The sequence below is a fragment of the Sapajus apella genome, unplaced genomic scaffold (assembly GCF_009761245.1).
Source record: "Sapajus apella isolate SASKATOON/1434 unplaced genomic scaffold, GSC_monkey_1.0 scaffold43, whole genome shotgun sequence".
NCBI lineage: Eukaryota > Metazoa > Chordata > Mammalia > Primates > Cebidae > Sapajus > Sapajus apella.
The window spans coordinates 13518728-13540744 of NW_022436983.1; the positions used below are offsets into that span (position 1 = coordinate 13518728).

The 22017-nt window shown below is 49.0% G+C and overlaps 1 protein-coding gene across 4 annotated transcripts in view; it reads left to right on the top strand.

Moving 5' to 3' along the window:
• The window catches only part of VWA5B1 (von Willebrand factor A domain containing 5B1), a 66541-nt gene that overhangs the window by 40521 nt on the left and 4003 nt on the right, over positions 1-22017 (top strand). For 3 of the 4 annotated variants that reach the window (XM_032300664.1, XM_032300666.1, XM_032300665.1), the window contains exons 12-21: positions 1026-1211; positions 4580-4763; positions 5934-6124; positions 11058-11259; positions 11736-12050; positions 14028-14174; positions 16851-16979; positions 18768-18842; positions 19471-19540; positions 20329-20446. In XM_032300664.1, coding sequence (XP_032156555.1) covers positions 1026-1211; positions 4580-4763; positions 5934-6124; positions 11058-11259; positions 11736-12050; positions 14028-14174; positions 16851-16979; positions 18768-18842; positions 19471-19540; positions 20329-20446 — 1617 coding nt within the window. Of the gene's footprint in view, positions 1-1025; positions 1212-4579; positions 4764-5933; positions 6125-11057; positions 11260-11735; positions 12051-14027; positions 14175-16850; positions 16980-18767; positions 18843-19470; positions 19541-20328; positions 20447-20541; positions 22001-22017 lie in introns of those variants that run through there. The other variant, XM_032300667.1, reaches the window with a different exon arrangement.

Consider the following 22017-nt stretch of genomic DNA (forward strand, 5'->3'; position numbering starts at 1 on the left):
GACTGGGGTCTAGTGTCCCTGCCATGATGAATCATTGGCTGGGGGCTTCCAGGGAGAGATATGGTCTTGGCTCAAAAGCTGGGGTGCTGCATCTGGAAGCTGTCACTTAACTGCATTTCTTGCAAGAAGGAGGCATGGTCTTTCTTGAAGGGAGATTTGAAAGCTCACCTCTATAATTGCCACAGCTCTAAAGTCATTTTCTCCAGGTTTGCAGTACGGGACATCCAAGGAAATCAGTCTAGATGATGACCATAGCTGTCATTTACTGAACACCTACCACATGGCAGATACTTCAAATTCAGTATGGCAAATCCTTCAACTACATCCTCCCACTTTAACAGAAGGGGATAAAGGCCCAGAGAGGCAAATGAACTTGCTCAAGATCATTATTCAGTCCATGCTCTGACACAAACCTGTGTGCCCTTGGGCTAGTCACTGCCCTACTTTGAGCCTCAGATTTTCTCATTTATAAAATGCTAAACTGGCCAGGCGCACAGTGGCTCATGCCTGTAATCCCAGTACTTTGAGAAGTCTAGGCAGGTAGATGACCTGAGGCCAGGAATTTGAGACCAGCCTGGCCAATTTGGTGAAACCCCATCTCTACTAAAAATACAAAAATGAGGCAGGAGTGGTGGTGGGTGCCTGTAGTCCTTACTACTGAGGAGGCTGAGGCAGGAGAATCACTTGAACCTGAGAGGTGGAGGTTGCAGTGAGCTATCATGCCACTGCACTCCAGCCTAGGCAACAAAGCCAGACTCTGTCTCAAAATAAAATGAAAATAAAATAAAATAAAAATGCTAAGCTTAGAAAAGGTGACAGCAAAGATCCTCTCCAACTCTGACATTCTAGGAGTCTAAGAAGCTCAGAGGTGTACTCACTGCTGGGCAAGTGAGGTGTGCTCACTGCCAAGCCCTGCTGTCCCTTCTTCCCTGCTCCTACTCCCCACTAAGCTCATACTTACGTGGGCTTCTGTACACGTCTCTTCTCACACATCCCCCAACCTGTGTTCTGACCCTGCCCTACAGATGGTCAAGTCCTTGAAGAAGGCCATGGCCCCAGTCCTGAGTGATGTGACTGTGGAGTGGGTCTTCCCCAAGACCACTGAGGTCCTGGTCTCACCCATCAGTGCCAGCTCCCTCTTCCCTGGAGAACGGCTGGTGGGGTATGGCATTGTCTGTGATGCTTCCTTACACATCTCTCATCCCAGATCTGTAAGTATCCTGGAAACTCCAGGGGTCCATGGGGGTCCAGAACCCATGCCTACAAATCATCCTTAGCTGGAAAGACTATTTGTGGCAGCTAGAAACTCATTGGAACTGGGTTTACAGTTGTAGGTTTACAGTTTACCCAGTTGAGGGTTACAGTTGCCAGACCACAGGCATTCACTTACAGTGACATGGCTAAGGTAGATGCCACCATCCCAAAAATGTGGTTCTTAAGAGCCCCTGCAGTAGAACCACTTGGAGAACTTGTTTAAAATGCAGAGCTGTGGGAGGCCGAGACAGGAAGATCGCTTGAGGTCAGGAACTTAAGACCAGCCTGGTCAACAGGGTGAAACCCCATTGTCTCCTAAAAATACAACAAAATTAGCCAAGCATGATGGCAGGCACCTAGAATCCCAGCTACTCAGGAGTCTGAGGCAGGAGAATCACTTGAACCTGGGAGGCGGAGTTTGCAGTGAGCCAAGATCGTGCCATTGCACTCCAGCCCGGGTGACACAGTGAGACTCTGTCTTTAAAATAAATAAATAAATAAATACATATCCCTAGCTTCCACCCAGGTCTGTTGAATAAGAATTCCCTAGGATAAAACCCAGGAAACTTCATTTTCCATCATCTCCCCTAAGTGATTTGTTCTTCAGTTCAAGAACAAATGCACTTCGATTTCCTTCACACACTCTAGTCAGCTCATATCTTCTTAGATGAGTTTGTCTTTTATTTCTTTACGTGGATGATTCGCTTGTCCATGGTGGTAGAAGTGGGTTAAAAGCCAAGAACTTCCGAAAGGGAGGTGAAATTCATACTAAAATGTGAGAGATTGCCCAAGAAGCTGTTTCCTCACCTAACTTTCCTCTTTCACAAGTCTGTCCACTTTAAAGTATTTCTCGTCTTGTTTTTTTTAAAAAAGAAGTCACAAACTCAATGTCTAGAGACATTGGGCAGGTGTGGAATGAATGAAATGGACTCGGTATAAAAATAAAAGGGGCCAGTGCTGTGATGGATAGCAGTTACCGCTGAGCTCACAGTTGGAGAGGCAATAAGGACTGGTGAGGAATATGGCAAACTGGTTAGCACACTGGCAAACCGTCTAAACTGGGCAGCCCCAACACAGCCCTAACAAAGTGTCATCATGCAGAAATGCGAGCCTTATGTTAAATGTGTGTCTAATTTTTCAGGAGAAATTGGAACGTTATGTGAAAGCTCCAGATTTTTGAATGTTATAAAATGTTTTAAGAACTGTGATCAAGGTGATGGTTAATGTGTTATGGAGAGTGGAGTGTTCAGCAGCAGGGAGAAAATGCTAAACAAAATGCTGGCCAAGTCCTTGCACAGTCCAGGCCTTCCTGGGAGGTCTAGAAGGCACGAGTTCATCAGCAGACCCTCCCACTAGAAGGGACTGGATGCAGTCATCAAATCCATTCTCCTTTTCTTACTCAGTACTGGCAGAGTTTGCCCTGCTACTGGTAGGGATATTGAATAAAGAGGATCTTCACGTATTGTTGGTATAAATATAACTCGCCACAGCCCTCCTCGAAAGCACTCTAGAAATGACTAATAAAATTAGAGATAGGCCGGGCAAAGCCTGTAATCCCAGCACTTTGGGAGGCTGAGGCAGGGATCACCTGAGGTCAGGAGTTCGAGACCAGCCTGGCCAACATGGTGAAACCCTGCCTCTACTAAAAAAAAAAAAAAGACAAATTAGCTGGGTGTGGCATCAGGCACCTGTAATCCCAGCTACTCTGGAGGCTGAGGCATGAGAATCGCCTGAACCTGGGAGGTGGAGGTTACAGTGAGCCAAGATCATGCCACTGCACTCCAGCCTGGGGGATAGGGCAAGACTCTGCCTCCAAGACAAAAAGAAAAATTAGAGATACACAAACTTTTCAACCCAGAAATCCCACTCCTAGGAGTCTATCCCATAAAAATAAAAGCAATGTAATGGATTTATATCCCAGGACTTACTGTAGCATTTTTTTATGGTGACAAAAATCAATGGCCGCAAAATGAACGCTTAACAATAAGGGGTGGTAAAATGTTGTGTAGTCAGATGCTAAAAAGAATGGCTGGGGCCAGGCATAGTGGCTCACACCTGTAATCCCAGCACTTTGGGAGGCCAAAGTGGGAGGATGGCTTGAGGCCAGGAGTTCAAGACCAGCCTGGGCCACCTACGGAGACCACTTCTCTACAAAACACAAAAATGTAAAAAATTAGCCAGACGTAGTGGCACATGCTTGTAGCCCCAACTGTTCTGGAAGCTGAGGCAGGAGGATTGCCCGAGACCAGGAGGTGGAGGCTGCAGTGAGCTATGACTGTGCCACCGCACTCCAGCCCAGGTGCAGTGTGGAGACCCTATCTTTAAACAAACAAACAAAAGAATAGTGGAAATGCAGAATTTCCAAAATGTTTTCAGTGCAAAATTCAAGATACTGCTAAGTGTAAGTAGTCTGGTGAGGTTTTTAATAAAACAAAACATGACCCCCAAAAGCTGATGTGTTATTTATACATGGGGGGGTCGGTATCCCTAACTTCCGCATTGCTTGAACAATGCAGAAGTTAGGGATACCGACCCCCCCATGCAGTCAAAAATTCACGTACGACTTTTGACTCATTAAAAACTTAACTACTAATAGCCTACTGTTGACTGGATGCTTTATTGATAACATAAACAGTCAATTAACACGTATTTTGTGGGTTATATGTATTGTATGCTGTATTCTTACAATAAAGTATGCTAGAGAAAATAAAATGTTTTTAAGAAAATCATAAGGAAGAGAAAATACATTTACTATTCATTAAGTGGAAGTGCATCATCAAGGTCTTCATTGTCATTGTCTTCACATTGAGTAGTGGAGGAGGAGGGGTTGGTCTTGCTGTCTCAGAGGTGACAGAGGGAAGAAGTGGAGGAGGTGGACGGGGAACAAGAGGAGCTGACACTCAATGTAACTTTTATTGAAAAAAATCCATGTATAAATGGACCCATGCAGTTAAAACTTAGGTTGATCAAGAGTCAACTGTATGTTTATATCACAGACAACAGAATGAGAGGAACAGATGGTTTATTTTGTGAATTTTTGTTACCTATTTGGAAACAGGAGTGGCATTTAGAATTACATTTAAAAATGTTTTAATGAAGTCAATAGTTAAAAACATAACCTAAATGTTATGAAAAGATAATTCCATTCACCATCTCTTGAACAGAAGAGTATCTTAATACCCTAAACAAACAAAATGCTTTCCCATTGAGCTGATTCTTCGGAGATGAAGGCCCCACCACCTGTGCTCACACCCCTTGCTCCCTGCGGAAGCCGTTCCTGACCTCTAGCCTCACTCCTAGCCCTCTTTTCCCTACCTCCCTCCAGGACAAGAGGCAGCAGTACAGCATGCTGCACTCTCAGGAATTTGGCAGCTCCGTCTTCTACCACTCTCAGGATGAGGGACCCGGACCGGAAGGTGGAGACTGTGCCAAGAACTTGGGAGCACCCTTCATCCTGGGGCAGGCCAAGGATGCCCGGCTGGTCAGCAGAGACTCCGCGGCCAAGCACGGTTGGTCTACTGCTCTAATGATTGTTACCTGACGTTGAGCACTCACTATGTGCTAAGCGCTTGGTAAAAACCACCTCGTTGAATAGTTAGCAGCTGCAGAGGTGGGCACTGTTACACTCATTTGACAGATGAGGAAATTGAGACTTGGAAAATTTAAGCAGCTTAGCTAAGCTCATAGAGCTCAAAACAGCTAGAGTACAGACAAAGAATCTAGATCTCTCTGAGCCGAAGCCTCCTTACGGTGTTAGTTTCCATTCAGAGGGTATTTACCCAATTCCCTACTAAGGTTAGGGGCTGAGGGCAACATGGGAAGCAAAGATGACTGGGCAAGTCCCCTGCCCTTCTAGAGCTTTCCATGTAGTGAGAGACACGTCTGGCACTACCTCTGATAGAAAGCAGAATGACAGGGTGCCAGGGATCCCTAGAAAATTTAACAAGCTATGGGAATCCCAGGAAAAATTAGCACATCTGCTAGAGGATATCAACAAAGACTTCACAAGGGGACTGCTTCCTAGAGGCAGGAAGGGAGAGGAGGTTCCAGGCAGCAGAACTGCCTGAGCAGCAGTGTGGAGAGTGTGACACTCAGAACGCACACACACAATTGGCTTCTGATCTAGTGCGTTTGGCCCACTTTGTACCTTTTATTTTATTTTATTTTATTATTTTTGAGACAGAGTCTCGGCCTGTCACCCAGGCTGGAGTGCAGTGGCATGATCTTGGTTCACTGCAACCTCTACCTTTTGGGTTCCAGCAATTCTCTTGCCTCAGCCTCCCTAACAGCTGGGACTACAGGTGCACACCACCATGCCTGGCTAATTTCTGTATTTTTTGTAGAGATAGGGTTTCACCATGTTGCCCAGGCTGGTCTGGAACTCCTGGCCTCAAATGATCCACCCACCTCGGCTTCCCACAGAGCTGGGATTACGGAGATGTGAGCCATCACACCCAGGCACTTTGTACCTTTTAAAAGAAGCAGCAGGTGGAGTAGCTGGGAAGCTAGGCTAGGGCCAGATCTGGCAAGACTCTGGATGCCAGGGGAGGCACCGGCACATTCTTCAGTAGGCAAGCGATGGAGAACATGAGATGCTTCCAAACAGGAAAGGGGGATGCAAGCCCCTGTCTTTCCCTGCTGTCCCACTCTGATAGTTCCCCATCACTATCCCTGTCCAGATCTGAACCTCTCCCAGCGACGGAGGGCATACAGCACCAACCAGATCACCAATCCCAAGCCCCGCCCAAGGGCTACCACGGCGAGTGACCCCATGCCAGCTGCCAGGAGATACCCACTGCGGAAAGCCAGGCTGCAGGACCTCACCAACCAGACCAGCCTGGATGTCCAGCGGTGGCAGATTGATTTGCAGGTACCCAAGCAGGACAGTTTAGGGAGGAGCTGGGGAAGGTGACAGACAGGGGAGAGCTGTGTCCCCTGCTTCAACCACAGGACAGAGCCATCCACAACTTACACTGCTAAGTGAGTCACTCCCTTTCTCCTTTCTTAGCCCTTCATCTGCCTAACCTCTGAGTACATCTTCCAAATCAGGACATCCACCGGTCAATAAGCTCACTCATTCCCTGTACACACACTGCCCAGTTGACAAGGAACATTTCCATGCGCTCTTTCATTTGACTTTATAGCACCCCTGGGGAAGGAGAGAGCTTAGGGGCCTACCTTGGCTCAATACAGATGTGGAAATTGAGGGCCAGAGAGGTAGGGCACTTATCCAGGGTCACACAGCCAGTCAGAGGATTGCAACCTGCCTAATCTTTGAAAGACCCCCCTGCCTTGAAAGCCTTTTATTCCCTCTCTATTGAACTGCACCTCCTACAAATCCCAGAGGCAGACAGGTTTTTTTGTTTGTTTGTTTGTTGAGATAGCACCTTGCTCTGTTGCCCAGGCTGGAGTGCAGTGGTGCCATCTCTGCTCACTGCAACCTCCACCTCCTGGGTTCAAGCAATTCTCATGTCTCAGTCTCCCAAGTAGCTGGGATTACAGGCATGCACCACCACATCTGGCTAATTTTTGTTTTGTTTTTTTGTGTTTTGTTTTGTTTTGTTTTGTTTTGTTGTTTTGTTTTTGAGATGGAGTTTCACTCTTGTTGCCCAGGCTGGAGTGCAATGGCACGATCTCAGCTCACTGTAATCTCCGCCTCCTGGGTTCAAGCGATTGTCCTGCCTCAGTCTCCTGAGTAGCTGAGATTACAGGCACATGCCACCATGCCCAGCTAATTTTTCTATTTTTGGTACAGACAAGGTTTCACCATGTTGGCCAGGCTGGTCTCTAACTCCTGGCCTCAAGTGATCCATCTACCTCAGCCTCCCAAAGTGCTGGGATTACAGGCATGAACCACCATGCCTGGCCTAATTTTTGTATTTTTAGTAAAGACAGGGTTTTGCCATATTGCCCAGGCTGGTCTTGAACTCCCAGGTTCAAGTGATCTGCCTGCCTGGGCCTCCCAAAGTGCTGGGATTACAGAGGTGAGCCACCATGCCTGGCAGCAGAGAGAATTTGAGAGTTAGAAAGCCACAGTAGGAGTGGTCACCCACTGTCCTGCCAGGCCAGGGTTTCTCAGCCTCGGCACCATGGACATGATAATTTTATATCATAGGGGCAATTCTGTGCGCTGTGGAACATTTGGTGGCATCCCTGGCCTCTTCCCACTAGAGGCCAGGAACAGCACCATGATAACCAAAAATGTTTGCAGACATTGCCAAATGTCCGCTGGGGAGCACAATCGCCTGGACGAGCACCATTGTCCTAAACCAAATTGTGGTTTAATCCATTTTATGAAGAATGGGCTTGGCCGGGCACAGTGCCTCATGCCTGTAATCTCAGCACTTTAGGAGGCCAAGACAGGCAGACTGCTTGAGCCCAGGAGTTCCAGACCAGTCTGGGCAACATGGCAAAAGCCTGTCTCTACAAAAAATACAAAAATTAGCAGGGCGTGGTGACACATGCCTGTAATCCCAGCTACTCTGGAGGCTGAGGCAGGAAGATCACTTGAGCCCAGGAGGCAGAGGTTGCAGTGAGCTGAGACGGCACCACTGCACTCCAGCCTGGGTGACAGAAAGAGACCCTGTCCCAAACAAAACAAACAAAAGAATGGGCTTTATGTAGATATGTCATTGTAACGCTGTGGTTCCATAAAAGCAGGCTTTCGCTCTCCCTGAATGCCCCCTCCCACTTCTAACCACCACCCCCATCCCTCCCTGCCTCCACTTACACATAAGCCCACTCTCTAAGGGTAGGGACACTGCCATCTTATCCCTGGGGGTCCTTCTCTGTCCTTAGTGAGGGACCACTTGATGCAATCGGAAGGCAACTGGCTCTGCCGTCTGGCTGCCTCTGTTCCTCAAACATGTCACTCAACTCTCCGAGCCCCAGCTGCCTCATCTACCAAATGGGGAGAGTAGCTCAGGCACAAGATTGAGCTGCCATCCATCAAAAGATATGTATTGAGAGCCAACTCTAAGTGGAGGACTCTTCCAGGCATTGGCTGATAAAAGACGCAGTGCCTGGCCCAGCACCTGGCACACAGCAGCCATCCTTTGCTGGCAGTGCTACTTGGTGAGAGCTCTGGACAGGCTGGTTCCCCTTTACTTCTTTCCTGCATGCTCCTTAGCTATTGAGACTCATCTCTGCTTATCTCTCACCCCCATCCTGCCTGGCTTCTTCCCCAACCTGATTCTCTCTTATGCATGCACACACAACACACTTATATATGCACACACATACACACACACACACTCCATGCACTCTCTGGCTGGGTGAAAGCCTGGATCTTAGACTCATCTGTTGCTATGGAAACCTTACCAGCTTCAGTTGCTCTCTGTGACCTGGTGTGGTGTTGATGGTGAAGCAAGGCTAGGGGAATCCTGGTGTTTGGGCAAGGAGTGGAAGGTAGGGATCCCCTGGGGCTTAGCAGCCCTGGCTGGGGTCATCCTGGGAGTGACCAGTCCCCTCCTTCTCCCACATCCTTGTACCATTCCTAGGACCTCTGGCTCAGAAAGACAGAAAGGCAGCCCCCATTTAATGGGGAGGCACAGTCCCCCTCCTAATAAATACTTGATAGGGATGGAAAAGCCCCCATGGTTAACTGTTCATTGGCCAAAAAGACTCTGTTGCACCTGACAGTGACTTTACGTCCTCAGCCCCTCCCCCTGCCAGGGGATGTATATGGTCCCAGAGGCTCGAAATTCGTTTTTAATTAATTTAATATTCTTCAATTACAAAAGTGGTATATACTCAGTGCTTGCAATAAAAATACTCAAACAATTCAGTCAGGTATAAAGCACAAATAAAAGCCTCCCTTCCCTGTTCCCAGACCCACTTAGTTTTGAGTGTTTCCTTCTAGAAATATTAATATGACACATAAAAACACATAAATACACAGTACATGTGTGTATTTTTGATAATCACATGTACAAACTGCTCTCCAACTTACTTTTCTAAGGTCTTTTAAATTCACTTTTCAAAAATAAATAACAGTGCACTGCATTTATTTAAAAAGTGAATTTAATTACCCTTTTTGGTGAACAGTTCTGAGACTTGACAAATGTATATGGTCATGTAATCATCGCCACAATGAAGACACAGAACAATCATAATTTGCTATTTTAAAATAAATTTTATCTTGGACATCTTTTCACTTTGGCATGAAGAAAGCTACTTCTTTATTTTCAATGCTGTGTGACCTTCCATTGCATGGGCTATACCAGAACTTATTTGCCAACTTCGACTGATGCCAACTCCAAGTGATTTCGACAGTTTCCAGATTTTTACTTTTACAAACAATACTGCAACAAACAGTACTTGCATATCAATTGTTGCGCTCCTGTGTATTTTCACAAGATCAAATTCCTGAAAGTGGAATTGCCAGATCAAAAGGGCTTATGCATTTCCATTGAGAGCACATTGCTAAATTGTTCTCCTACAACTGTGTACCCACTTACGTTAGCACTGACAGTCCATGAAAGACTCTGTCTTTCCATTGACCACAGGTGTGCCATCAAACATTTAAATATTTGCCAATCTGCAAGATGGAAAAAAGTCATAAACTTGTTTTAATTTACATTGCTTAAAGTTTTCATGAGACTGAGCATTTTTTCATGGGTTTATTGGATACTTTGCTATAAAGTGCCTGCAAATACCCTTAACACATTATTCTATTAAGTTTGTCTCTTCGGCCAGGCATGGTGGCTCACGCCTGTAATCCCAGCACTTTGGGAGTCCGAGGCGGGCAGATCATGAGGTCAACAAATTGAGGTCATCCTGGGCAACATTGTGAAACCCCATCTCTACTAAAAATACAAAAATTAGCTGGGCACGGTGGTGCATGTCTGTAGTCCCAGCTACTCAGGAGGCTGAAGCAGGAGAATCGCTTGAACCTGGGAAGCGGAGGTTGCAGTGAGCTGAGACTGTGCCACTGCACTCCAGCCTGGCGACAGAGCGAGACTCCAGCTCAAAAAAAAAAAAAAAGTTTGTCTTTTCCCCCAGTGATTTATAAAAGCTTCTTGAAAATGATCTTTGTTATGTCTATGACAAATGTATTTCTCCATTTATCCCTTGCCTTTTCATGTCTGTTTGTACCAGCACAAGAATAGATAGATTAAATCAACAAAACAGAACAGAAAGTCCATAAATAAAACCAACTGTGCATGAAAGCTTTGTTGGGATAGAGGTAGGAAACTGACTAAACTGCAGGGATTCAGATGGAAAAACCACATTCAATAAATGGTGAGATTGGTACCATTTGGAAAATCAAGAAAAAGTGGATTCCTTTCTCCTTAGTCCAAAACAAATTTCATGTAAATCAAAGATTTAAACACACAAACAAACAAAATGAAATCCCAAAAATTCTAGAATATTTTTTGAGTGAGAAAGACCTTTTAAGTATGGCATATGGGAAGACATAAGGAAAAAAGGTTGATAATTTTAACTATACACAAAAAAAGTTTAAACTTTATGGCAAGAAGAAAAAAGTGGGTTTAGAATTATCCATGGTGTGTGATTTTCCATGGCTTTCCATGGTTTGGAGTTTATCCACGGCTTAGGAGTATTACTGTTGATGTTTCTCATGAGTAATGGACACTAGGTCATGTGTCCCTGAGTACTGGAGGGGCAGTGCCCAGGAGGAGCTGCCGTGCCCCTGGGGAGAGCTGGTGGTGGCGGGAGGGTGGGGGGTGGAGGGGGCAGAAGGAAGGAGTGTCCAGCCACCAGGAGCTCTGTCCCCTTCCCCTCCCCCTCCCCCTCCTTCTCCCCCTCCTCCTGCTCCCATTCTCCTCTTCTATCCCTAGCCCTTACTGAACAGTGGTCAGGACCTGAACCAGGGCCCCAAGCTCCGTGGTCCAGGGGCCCGAAGACCCTCTCTGCTGCCCCAAGGCTGCCAGCCCTTCCTGACCGGGGGCCAAGAGACCCAGGCCTGGAGCCCTGTGAGGGAGCGGGATCCTGGGTCCAGCCTGAAGGTTGCCTCTAACAGCCAAAGCCCGGGAGATCTGGGTAAGTGACCACAGGGTTCAGGACCTGACTGGGGACAGGGAAGAATCCTTGGCTGTGGTTCAACTTCAGATGGCAGGCCCACAGGGCAGATGCCTGGGTCTGTCCCCTTGGGGTCTGCTGCGGCTCACCCCTTTCTGAGGACCTCACCAATCCCACGCTTCCCCAATCACCCTGGTTCTTGGGTGGCCTGTAAGGCTGCAGCTCCGTTCTCTGTGCCCCTGTCCCACCCCATCCTGTCTGGCCCCCTCAGCCATTGGCCTCCTGGGAGGTGGATCTGTCCTCCCTGGGGACAAGCCCATGCCACCCTCACCCCCAGCTGTCCTCGGAAAGGAGTTGGAGTTGTCTGTTCCCTGGGGAGATGGAGGGGGTTGTACTTGCTTAGGAGTATCTGCTCCCTGGGGAGGGATGATGTTCCCTGGGAGTTGGCCGTCTGTCCCCCAGGTCAGCGCTTGGCCCTCTTGTCCCTCTGCCCGCAGAGCCGTCCCATCACCCCTCTGTCTTCGAAAGAGAGCTGTCCTCGGACTGGGAGCCCCCAGCCGAGTCCCAGGAGCAAGCCAGTCCCGGCAGGCCCGCCACCCCGGGCCCGGTAGTGGGCAAGGCTCTGGTCAAAGGCCTGCGCGACAGCCAACGCCTGCAGTGGGAGGTGAGCTTCGAGCTGGGGTCCCCCAGCCTGGAGCGGAGCAGCGCGCGCGATGCCGACCTGTGGGGCGAGACCTTCCACCACTTGGCTGCCCGCGCCATCATCCGCGACTTCGAACAGCTGGCGGAACGCGAGGGCGAGATAGAGATTGGTGAGCGCCGCGGGCCGCCTCCAGAAGACCCGCCCCCCTACAGCCGCGCCCCCTTCCTCACCCACCCCTCGTGATCCTTCCAGCCCCCCGTAGTCCGCCCACCTCCTTCCCGGGTCCTGCCCCACCCTCTCCTCACAGCCCCGCCCAGTGCTCCGCCCACTCTCCCTATGACCCTCCCACCTCCTTCCCCTCCCCGGGCCCCACTCTCGCCCCATCCCCTCATCACAGCCGTGCCCAGTGCCCTGCCCATCCCCTGTGGCCCGCCCACCCCTTACCCCCTGCCATGGCCCGTCCCCACCTCCATGGTCGTCCCACCTCCTTCCCTGTCCCGGCCCCCACCCTGTGCCCGCCCACTTCCCCCAGGACCCGCCCCTCCTCACAGCCCCGCCCACTGTCCCACCCACTCTCCTATCCGGCCTCCAGGCTCCGCCCCCTCCCCATTGTGCTCAGTGCCTTGGCTCATTCCCTACCCCCGCCCCAGGATCAGCCCTTATTCTCTGGCTCTAGCCCCCTTCGTCTCCCCACAGCCCACTGTTCCCCCACTCCACCTCACACCGCAGCCTGCAGGTGCCTTCCCTCACTCACAATCGCCCTTCCCGTCACACCCACCTACCAACCCACACACTCACAGCCCAGGGCTCCATTCCATTCCCTCCAAGATCCACCCTCTTCCCCCTGCCTCCGAGTAGGTGACCCTCTCCCCATCCCTGGGCTCTTCCACCCCCATGCAGTGATCCCTCCTCTTCTCTCCCGCCTCATTCCTCTCTCCTACGGGCCCCGCATTTCCTAGTGCTTCTCTCCTGCCGCAACCCCTGTAGGGCTCCAGACACAGAACAATGGCCACAGTCCACACCTTTCCCCAGCCCCGCCAGTCCAGGGGCTCCACGCACTCACTCATCATGCCTTTATTTACTGTGGATCTGTGGGGGCCAGGTTCCTACTGGGCCCGGTAAACGCAGCTGAACAGCCCAGTGAAAAAGCAATCTCCATCTCTTTCTTACCCATGAGTGCTTGACAAACTAGCAGGGAAGCCAGCATTAATCAAATCATTACACAGATAATTAATTGAGTGCATTTGTCCTAAGTGCTATTAAGAAAAAAGACACGGATCCAAGAGATTGTATAACAGAGATGTAGGGGAGCTAATTTAGTCCAGGAATTGGGGCGGACTTCACTGAGAAAGTGACTGGTGGGATCTTGATGGAACACACTTGGAGAATAGAAATATAAATAGAGAACGGTTATATCATTTCTTTGTTGTGGGTTTCTGCTTTATTTCTATAATAATATTATTTTGTTTATATTTTACTTGCATTTTTGTATTGTATGTGTTACTTTCTTCCACCTTACAGTTTACAAAGCACTTGTCTACCCTTCATCTTGGCTCCTCACTCAGCCCTCTGGAGGCAGCAAGCCACCAACACTGCTCACCTGTTCAAAGGGAAGGGATTGGGCTTTGGGGTCAGGCCACCCTGAGTCCAGATCTCAGATCCATTCCTAACTTGCTATGTGACCCTAAGCTCACCAGTCTCCTCTGATTTGCAATGTCCTCAGCAGCTAAATGGGTCAGATCAGTAGTCCCCATTCCGCAGCCAGTGGACCTATGAAGTTTTACAGCAACGTTCCCATTAGACATCTGCAAAATTAAAGTACAAAATACAGACAACATACCGGGTTGAGTGTTTTTAAAAATAAAACTATGGTTATTTAAAGGAAGTATCTGTCTTTTATTCTGAGACAATGGCTTACATTTTTACATTAAAATATCCTTTATTTTGTGAAATGATGACGTGAAATGATGGTGGTTTTAAAATATATATATATATAGTTAGCAAGTTGGCAAACTCTTGATTGTAAAGGCTTACTTAACCCCAAAGATGGGGACCACTGGTTGAGCCCCCCTTTTAGCTTCCAACGCTTCTGTGTCAGGGAAGACTTTCTGAGTCCACACAGTGACCTCAGTTTCTCCCTCCACAGGGTCCAACCGCCGCTACCAGGTGAACGCTGTGCACACCAGCAAAGCCTGCAACATCATCAGCAAATACACAGCCTTCGTGCCTGTGGATGTGAGCAAGAGCAGGTACCTGCCCACCGTGGTGGAGTACCCCAGCTCTGGTAAGGCAGGTGAGCGGCGGGGCACTCCTGGGAGCCAAGCAGCCCCTGTGGACTGGGGGATGGGGCTGAGATACAAAGGACCACAGACCAACAGGGAGGGGTGTGAGACAGAGCCTAGAAGCAGAAAGACCCCCAGTGGATGATTTGGCTGCCGGGGAGTGGGAGCCCCGGGGCCTCATCCCACTGCTCTGCAGAAACTGTGAAATCACCCCACTCCCTTTTCTCTACCACATGAAAATGATTTTTATTGCATTTCTTCAATTGGGACAATATGTGCTCATTATAGAAAATTCCAAACTATCAAAAGATATAAAATTTAAAAAATAACTAAGACGGACAGTCATCCAAGAGTGTATATTAGTTACTTGCTTGTTGTGACCTTCCTTCCAGACTTCTTTCTATGGATATCAACATGTAGAGAAATCAAAAGACAGATCATTTTACATGAATTGGATTATTCTAATATGTGCTATATTTTACAAAATCTGAGTGCAGAAACTGTCACTCCGTGAACTGAATCTATATTATTTTAATAGCTGTAGCATATTCCCCTAGAGGGAGCTGCCATCCTCAGAATAGCCAATTAGTGTTCCAAAGCACTTTGTATATATTTTCAATTCTTTCATCCTCAAAACAGCTCTACAAACTAGACACTTATCATCCCCATTTTAGAGATGGAAAACAGAGGCAGAAGTCACTTTCCTAAGGTCTCACAGCCACGAGGGGCTGGAGCCAGGCTTTACATTCATTGCCCTGGCTCTGGATTATGCATTCTCTCCCACTCCTTTCTACTGCCTCCGAAAATTTATTGCAAACTTTTAAAATCTATTTAGACCTTTAGGTTATTCCCCATTTGGTTATTGTAAATGATACTGTAAAGAACATCTTTGTGCATCTGTCTGGTTATCTCCTCAGGGTTAATTAATTCTTAGAAGTAGGACTGCAGTGTCAAGAGGATGCCCATTTAAAATTTCCGTGTATGTTACCAAACTGCCCCCTCACCACCCCAAACACTATTCCAATGTCCATCCTCTCCAATACTGAATATTGTTTATCTTTCTAAACACTGCCATATTTGAGAAGAGAAGCTCTCTTTTGTCATTTTTTCTATTGAGATACTTTTTGTGTTTATGAACTATTTGTGCTTTTTTTAAGTTATATTTCCCTGTCCTTTGTGGTCACCCATCCCCTACCCTCTTTTCTTTTTTTTAAGCCGACCTCCAGAAAGCATTGTGTTTGGAAATAAAATATGTCCTCCCTAATTATACCTGTTCCCCTTTTCTTATCTGTGGTATCAAAATGATCAGCTATCCATCCCACCCTCCTCAACTGCTGTCATTTCAAGCAATGGAGTGGCCATTTAATCAGGCTGTTGCCTTACTCATGTTGCAAGGATGACCATTCCTCCCACCCTTCTCTGACCAGCCTGTTAGCATCTGTAGCCACAGCCTGGGAAGTCAAGGACCTGGCCCATATCTTAACCAAAGTCCCAGAGCCCCCTAAGAGCTGGATCAGCACTTCCCCAACTGTGTTCCAAGAAACTAGAACTCTAGTTTCATGTCCTATGAATAGCCATCCAGAATAAAAATAGAGAATACCAGATTAGGAAACACAGTTAAGAACCACTGGATTAGATAAAGCTCAAAAGCTTTCTTTACTGCAGAACTTCTCAGAGCCTTTAGTATGTTAATATACATCAAGAGGCTCAGAGAATGGGCTACAGTATGCAGCTTCTCCAAAACTTATTTCCCCAAACAACTCTAATTTTTAAGGGAAAACTTATAGACTAGCGTTCTCTGAGAATGGGGGAGTTCCCTAAAACATACTTTAGAATGCTGTAACTTCTTCTTCTTCTTTCTTTGAGGGAGTTTTGCTCTGTTGCCCAGCTTAGAGTGCAGTGGCACAACCACAGCTCACTGCAATCTTGAACTCTTGGGCTCAAGTGATCCTCCCACCTCAGCCTCCCAAGTAGCTGGGACTACAGGCACGCGCTACCACACCCACCTAATTTTTAAATTTTTTTTGTAGAGATAGGGTCTCGATATGTTACCCAGTCTGATCTTGAACTCCTGGGCTCAAGTGATCCTCCCATCTCAGCCTCCTGAAGTGCTTACATTACAGACATGAGCCACCCTGCACAGCCGAAGGTGCTGCCACGTCATCTCTTTTCCATCCACCCCTCTTGGTGATGCCCTGGGATTGAAGGGGCCTGCCCTGTGGGAGGGGTAAGATCTCTGTGCATCTGTCTGGTTATCTCCTCAGGGTTAATTAATTCTTAAAAGTAGGATTGCAATGAGTTGGGACGTGGGTCTCTGAGACAGTAAACAGAGAAGAACAGAGTGTTCCTGAGAAAACTGGGCTTTTAACTTCCTGGAAAACATTGTGGCTTCGTGAACATTCTCTCATAGTATCAACCCGGCAAGGTAGATATCATTATCCCCGTTTTCCAGATAAGCAGACTGTGGCTCAGTGGGGTCTGCACCCATCCAGCTGGAAACAGATGGGGCTGGGCCTCACGCTGGGTCTTTCTGACTCTAAAGTTCATGGTCTTACCTTGTATAATGCCTTCCTGCCTTTGGATAATTGAGAGATTGAAGACAGAATCATTCCTGTCAGCCTTGGGGGAGAGGCCAAGGACTGGCACATTTGTACCCAACCACCCGCTTCCCCTTGTCTTCCGTGAAGGAGATCCGTGGATGGTGAGCTCTCGGACCCTGATCCAACAGTGGAGGGGCACCTCTTCTGGCTTCAGACGGTCGCAGACCATGCTTGGAAAAGACTCGGCCGCAGGAGATGGCAAATTTCAGACCCTAAGTAAGAACCACCTCGGGCACTTTCGGAAGCCTGGGCCCCTGAGGTTACCGCATCCTCCTGTCCAAGGCCCCAGGGCCTCTCTCTGAGTCTGCACTGCGGGCTTAGGCAGGCCCTGGGCTGAGCCAGGCTCTCTGAGGCCTAAGAGGCACAGAGGGGCTCAGTAGGACCCCAGCACACCACCACTGACACAGCTCTCTCTTTGCCACGGAGTGGCACCGCCTCCCCTCCCCTTCCAAGGTCTGCTGACCCTGCCTCCAGTCTCTGAGTCCTCCGAGGCACCAACTGCCAGGAAACTTAATAAACAAGGGAAAAAGCGAAGAACGAAGAGGCAGTCCCATCTGTTTGGGTCCCACCATCTGTTTCTTTCAGGATTCCCAGCAGCCTCCTTTGAGCCGTCACCTGGTTTCATTGTGCCTGCAGCTTGCTCCTTGAAGAGCCAGGATTTGACCTTTCTTGACCTTGCACTAGTTCCGAGGATGCCTTTAACCCTCTGTGTCCTGCATGGATGTGTCTTTCTGTCTCTCTAAAGACAGCCTCACTGCTGCACTCGTCCTAACCCCTTTCTAGGTACCCTCACATGCACAGTGAGGATCTCCCGCCTTTTGCTGTGCAGGGTGAAGACATCAGAGGTCCCACCCGGCCACGAGCCCAGCCACCCAGACCATAAGAAGCTTTTATTCCAGGTCCTAGAAAGTGCTCACAGACATTGATGGGTTTTAAAACAAAAACAAAAACAGAACACAGTGTGAGGAACTCTTCAGAACCAAAGCGTTCTGCCGACTTCTTGGTCTCTTTAAATCCCAGGAGAACCAGCTCCATCCCAGAGCCAAGCTGAGCTTCCAGTCTTCGGGAAATTGCCGATCTGTACCTTCCTTTCTCCAAAGCTTAGCTTTCGGTGGCCCAGGGCTTCCATCACAATCATAAATCCTTTATTTTCTTCCATCCTTCCTTCCTTCCTTCCCTTCCTTCCTTCCCTCCTTTCCTTCTTTCCTTCCTTCCTTCCTCCCTTCCTTCCTTCTTTCCTTCCTTCCTTCCTTCCTTCCTTCCTTCTTCCTTTAGGTGGAGTCTTACTCTGTCGCCCAGGCTGGTGTGCAGTGGCACAATCTTGGCTCACTGCAACCTCTACCTCCCGCATTCAAGTCATTCTCCTGCCTTAGCCTCTCAAGTAGCTGGGACTACAGGCACCCGCCACCATGCCCAGCTAATTTTGTATTTTTGGTAGAGATGGGGTTTTACCATATTAGCCAGGCTGATCGTGAACTCCTGACCTCAGGTCATTCACCACCTCAACCTCCCAAAGTGCTGGGATCACAGGCTTGGGTCACCGCACTGGCCACAAATCACTTCCTTGAAATTGTTCTCTGATTTATGCCCACATTCCTGACTTTTTTTTTTTTTTCTGAGACAGGGTCCACAGTCCAGGGCCCTACTGAGTGCTTAGCAATGGACTCAGCACTATCTGCGTATTATCTCATTTAATCTTTACAACACTCTGAGATACATGACGTTATCCCCAATTTGCAATCAAAATTTATAAAGTCATTTTGCCAAATCCCCACAGCTGATCAGTGGTAGTGGTGGTGGCCGGGGTCAGGATTTGAACACAGGCCTGTCTGATCTTATGGTGGAGCAACGGTTATATCTGTGGAAGATGAAGGCTCATCTGAACAGGGGTGGAAACCCTAGCCTTGTTCCCCAACCCACCCACAGGCACCGTGAATTAGACCATCACTCTCCTGGGGGGGATGGGAGGAGAAAGGTCTGGCCTCACTGGCTTCTCTGTCCTAGACACGGAGGCAGGTCCCACCGCTCCTGTCAGCGAGGCCACATTCCCTGGCCGTGAGAAACACGCCACTTCTGAAGGTGAGTGGGCAGGCGGCGCTGCCTCTCCATCAAAATGGTGACAGGGATTCGTCCTGGGGTCAGGAGAGTGTCTTAGCATCGACAGAGTCCTCAGGGCTTCACGGAGTCCTCAAAACAGCCCTCTGCATGAGGAATAGGATTATCCCCAATTGAAAGATGAGGAACAGGTGCGAAGAGGTGAGGTGACTTGCCCAAGGTCACAGAGCACATCGGTGACAGAGCTGGGCCTGGATCAGGCTTCCTAGTTCCCTGCTGAGGGACCGTTTTGCCACTCCACTCTGCCTAGAGTCCTCTAGCAACGTGCCAAGGAGGTCAACTCAGTGTCCTCATTTGGGAAGGAGCGGGGCTGAGTGAAGCTGTCACTGTCCCCACAAGTAACTTTCCAGAAGATCCCAGGGGCTGCCAGCCAAGGAAACTTGGAGGCCAGCTTTTTATATGCAGACATAATCTCACCCCGCCCCACGCCAACTGGGGCAGAAGGAGCTCCACAGCGTAATGGTTAGCTCCGGTCCCTGGGAGCTTAGCTAAGCCTCTGCCCCTCTCTGGGCCTCTGTTTCCCCAGTTGGTCAGTGAGCAGTTGGACAGGGTCATCTTCAGGTCTCAACTCTGTCATTCTGTGGCTCTCCAGGTCCCCTGCACAGCCTGGCCTCAAATACTCTTTCTTCCATGAAGGCCCCAGAGAATCTCTTTGGATCCAGGTAGGTGGGATTTCTAATAAAGATACACTCTCCGGCCACCCATTTTCCCGGGGTGGTCCCTGGGGTTTTCCCTGACTTGGAAGGCCAAAGGCAGGTTCAGCCTGACATTTAGGCAGGTGTGAAAAAGGCATTCCTGCCCAGAGAGATGACTGTCTCCCAGGTATCCCCCTACCTCAAATCCCCACTTTGAAGGGGGATTTGTACCCGTGGGAGGGCTGGCGTAAAGCTCTCTGACCACTGGGCTGGACAAGAATGTGACAGTAAAAGAGGGGCATGATCCAGGTGCAATAGCTCACACCAGTAATCCCAGAACTTTAGGAGGCCGAGGTGGGAGGATCACTGGAAGCCAGGAGTTCGAGACCAGCCTGGGCAACACAGTGAGACCCTGTCTCTACAAAAAATTTTAAAATTAGCCAGACTTGGGTGTGTGCCTGTAGTCCAGGAGGCTGAGGTGGGAGGATCGCTTGAGCCCAGGAAGTTGACACTGCAGTAAGCTACAATCGTGTCACTCCAGCCTAGGGGACAGAGTGAGACACCGTCTTGGAAACAAAAAAAAGAGGATCAACAGAAGAACACTAACCTCTTCCGAGGCCCGGCTGCTACTAACTCATTGACTGACTTAGGGCAGTTGCTTCTCCCCAGCTTTCTAGGCTTCTGACTCCTTAGCTGTCAGATAAGGACACTGGACGGAGGCATCTGTTGCATCCCTTCTGACCCTGACTTTCAGGGGCTTCTGGGTGGGCACTGGAGGTTGGGATGCCCAGGGCCACTTGACTTCACCTGCACAGGCTAAATCTCAACAAGTCCAGGCTACTGACGCGAGCAGCCAAGGGGTTCCTGAGCAAGACACCGATCAAAGCTATGGAGTCGACCTCCGGAAGCCAGAGCTTCGACTATGTGCCGCTGGTGAGTGCCCTGACCCAGTGTCCATCTCCCTCTGCTCCACTCAGCAGCAAGGCCTTCCTATGATCCCCTGCCTTCCTCTCCATTTCCTTAAACAGAAGAAGGCCTTGGTCTTGGAGCTCAGATCCCCTGAGTTCTGAAGCTTCCTAGAGCTTCCCACCCAAGAACTATGCAGGGCAGAGGGAGTTTGCATGAATCTCCCCGGCCCAGAGGCCTAGGGATATTGCTAGAAGCCAGCACCAGCATCACGAAAATTCTTTGCAGTCTGCTATCTTTACCTTAAAAATTCGTGGGAATTTTGCATTCTACTCCATGCATCTATGTGTATCTGTTTTTCAGTACATAAAAATAAGCTTTGAAATGACTCATAAGTGAATAAAATTAACATCCCAGGGACATGGACCATGTTTAGCAACTGGGTCTGCAGACACCCCAGCATGCTGTGGCAGGGCGAGAGGCTCAGGTCTGGAGTGGGCTTCTCTGAATTAAGGAGCAAGGGAAACTGCCCCTGCTCTATCTGGGGCCCCTCGGGGCTTGGGAAACAGAGGATGCTTGAAGGAGGGGCACAGTTTGAGCATCACTGCATATCTCTCCTGTCCCTGAAGACCCAAGTGCATAATATTTGGAATTCCCAAATATCCAGGGCAAGTGAGCCCTATGCATGTTTTCACTCAACAGGTATTTATTGAGTCAGGCCCAGTACTAGACCCTGGAGAGACAACCTGGAGCTAGACAAGTGTAGTTTCTGCACTCATGGTGCTCAGTGTCTAATAGGATCCAGGCAAGGAACCAAGCAATTCTAACTCTTGGGAGCGGTGATGGAAGAGGTCTGATTTGGTTGGGGAGTACAGGGGGTGGACATCTAGCCCAGGCTTGAGATGGGAGGAGCAGAACCAAGCATGACTTCCTGGAGAAGGTCAAGGCTAAGCCAACACTTGCAGGATGAGGAGTTATGGCCAAAGGCTTCCAGAGGAGAGAGAGAGCTTGGCAGCTGGGGATGCAGTTTGAGAGGGTAAAGGTCAAGGACAAACCAGGGTTAGGTGGTACAGAGCTTTGCTAATCATATTTTGGACTTAGTCTAAGAGACGCTGAAGTCGTCAAACTGAGCCTCCAAAATGTGTGTGATCCATGCCTGGTAGAGATCCCTCTGTAGGTAGGACAGATGGATTGGGTGTGGGGGGAGAGGAGGAAAGGGCAGGCAGGAATCACGTGAGGAAGCATGTGATGGATTGCAGAGTGATTTAGAAAGCAGACCTGTTGGGACTTGGAAGCTGATGGGTACCCAGGGAGAAAGAGGAAGGTGAGCTGCCAGAGTTCACTGCCTGGCGGGGACATTCCCAATGGTCGAGCTGGGCCCACCCACCTAGGACAAGAGGCAAATATGGACTGAAGATGTTGACCTGGGCTTGGAGAGTGATCTGTGTGAAGTGTCTGCAGGATAGAGGTCAGAGGTGCTCAGTTGCTCAGTATCTTGAAAATCCCCCAGGCAGACAGGGTGGGGTGGGCAATATGAAACCAGACTTTTGCATGGCCTGGGGCTCCCGGGCTAAAACATATGAGGCCCACTGAGGGGC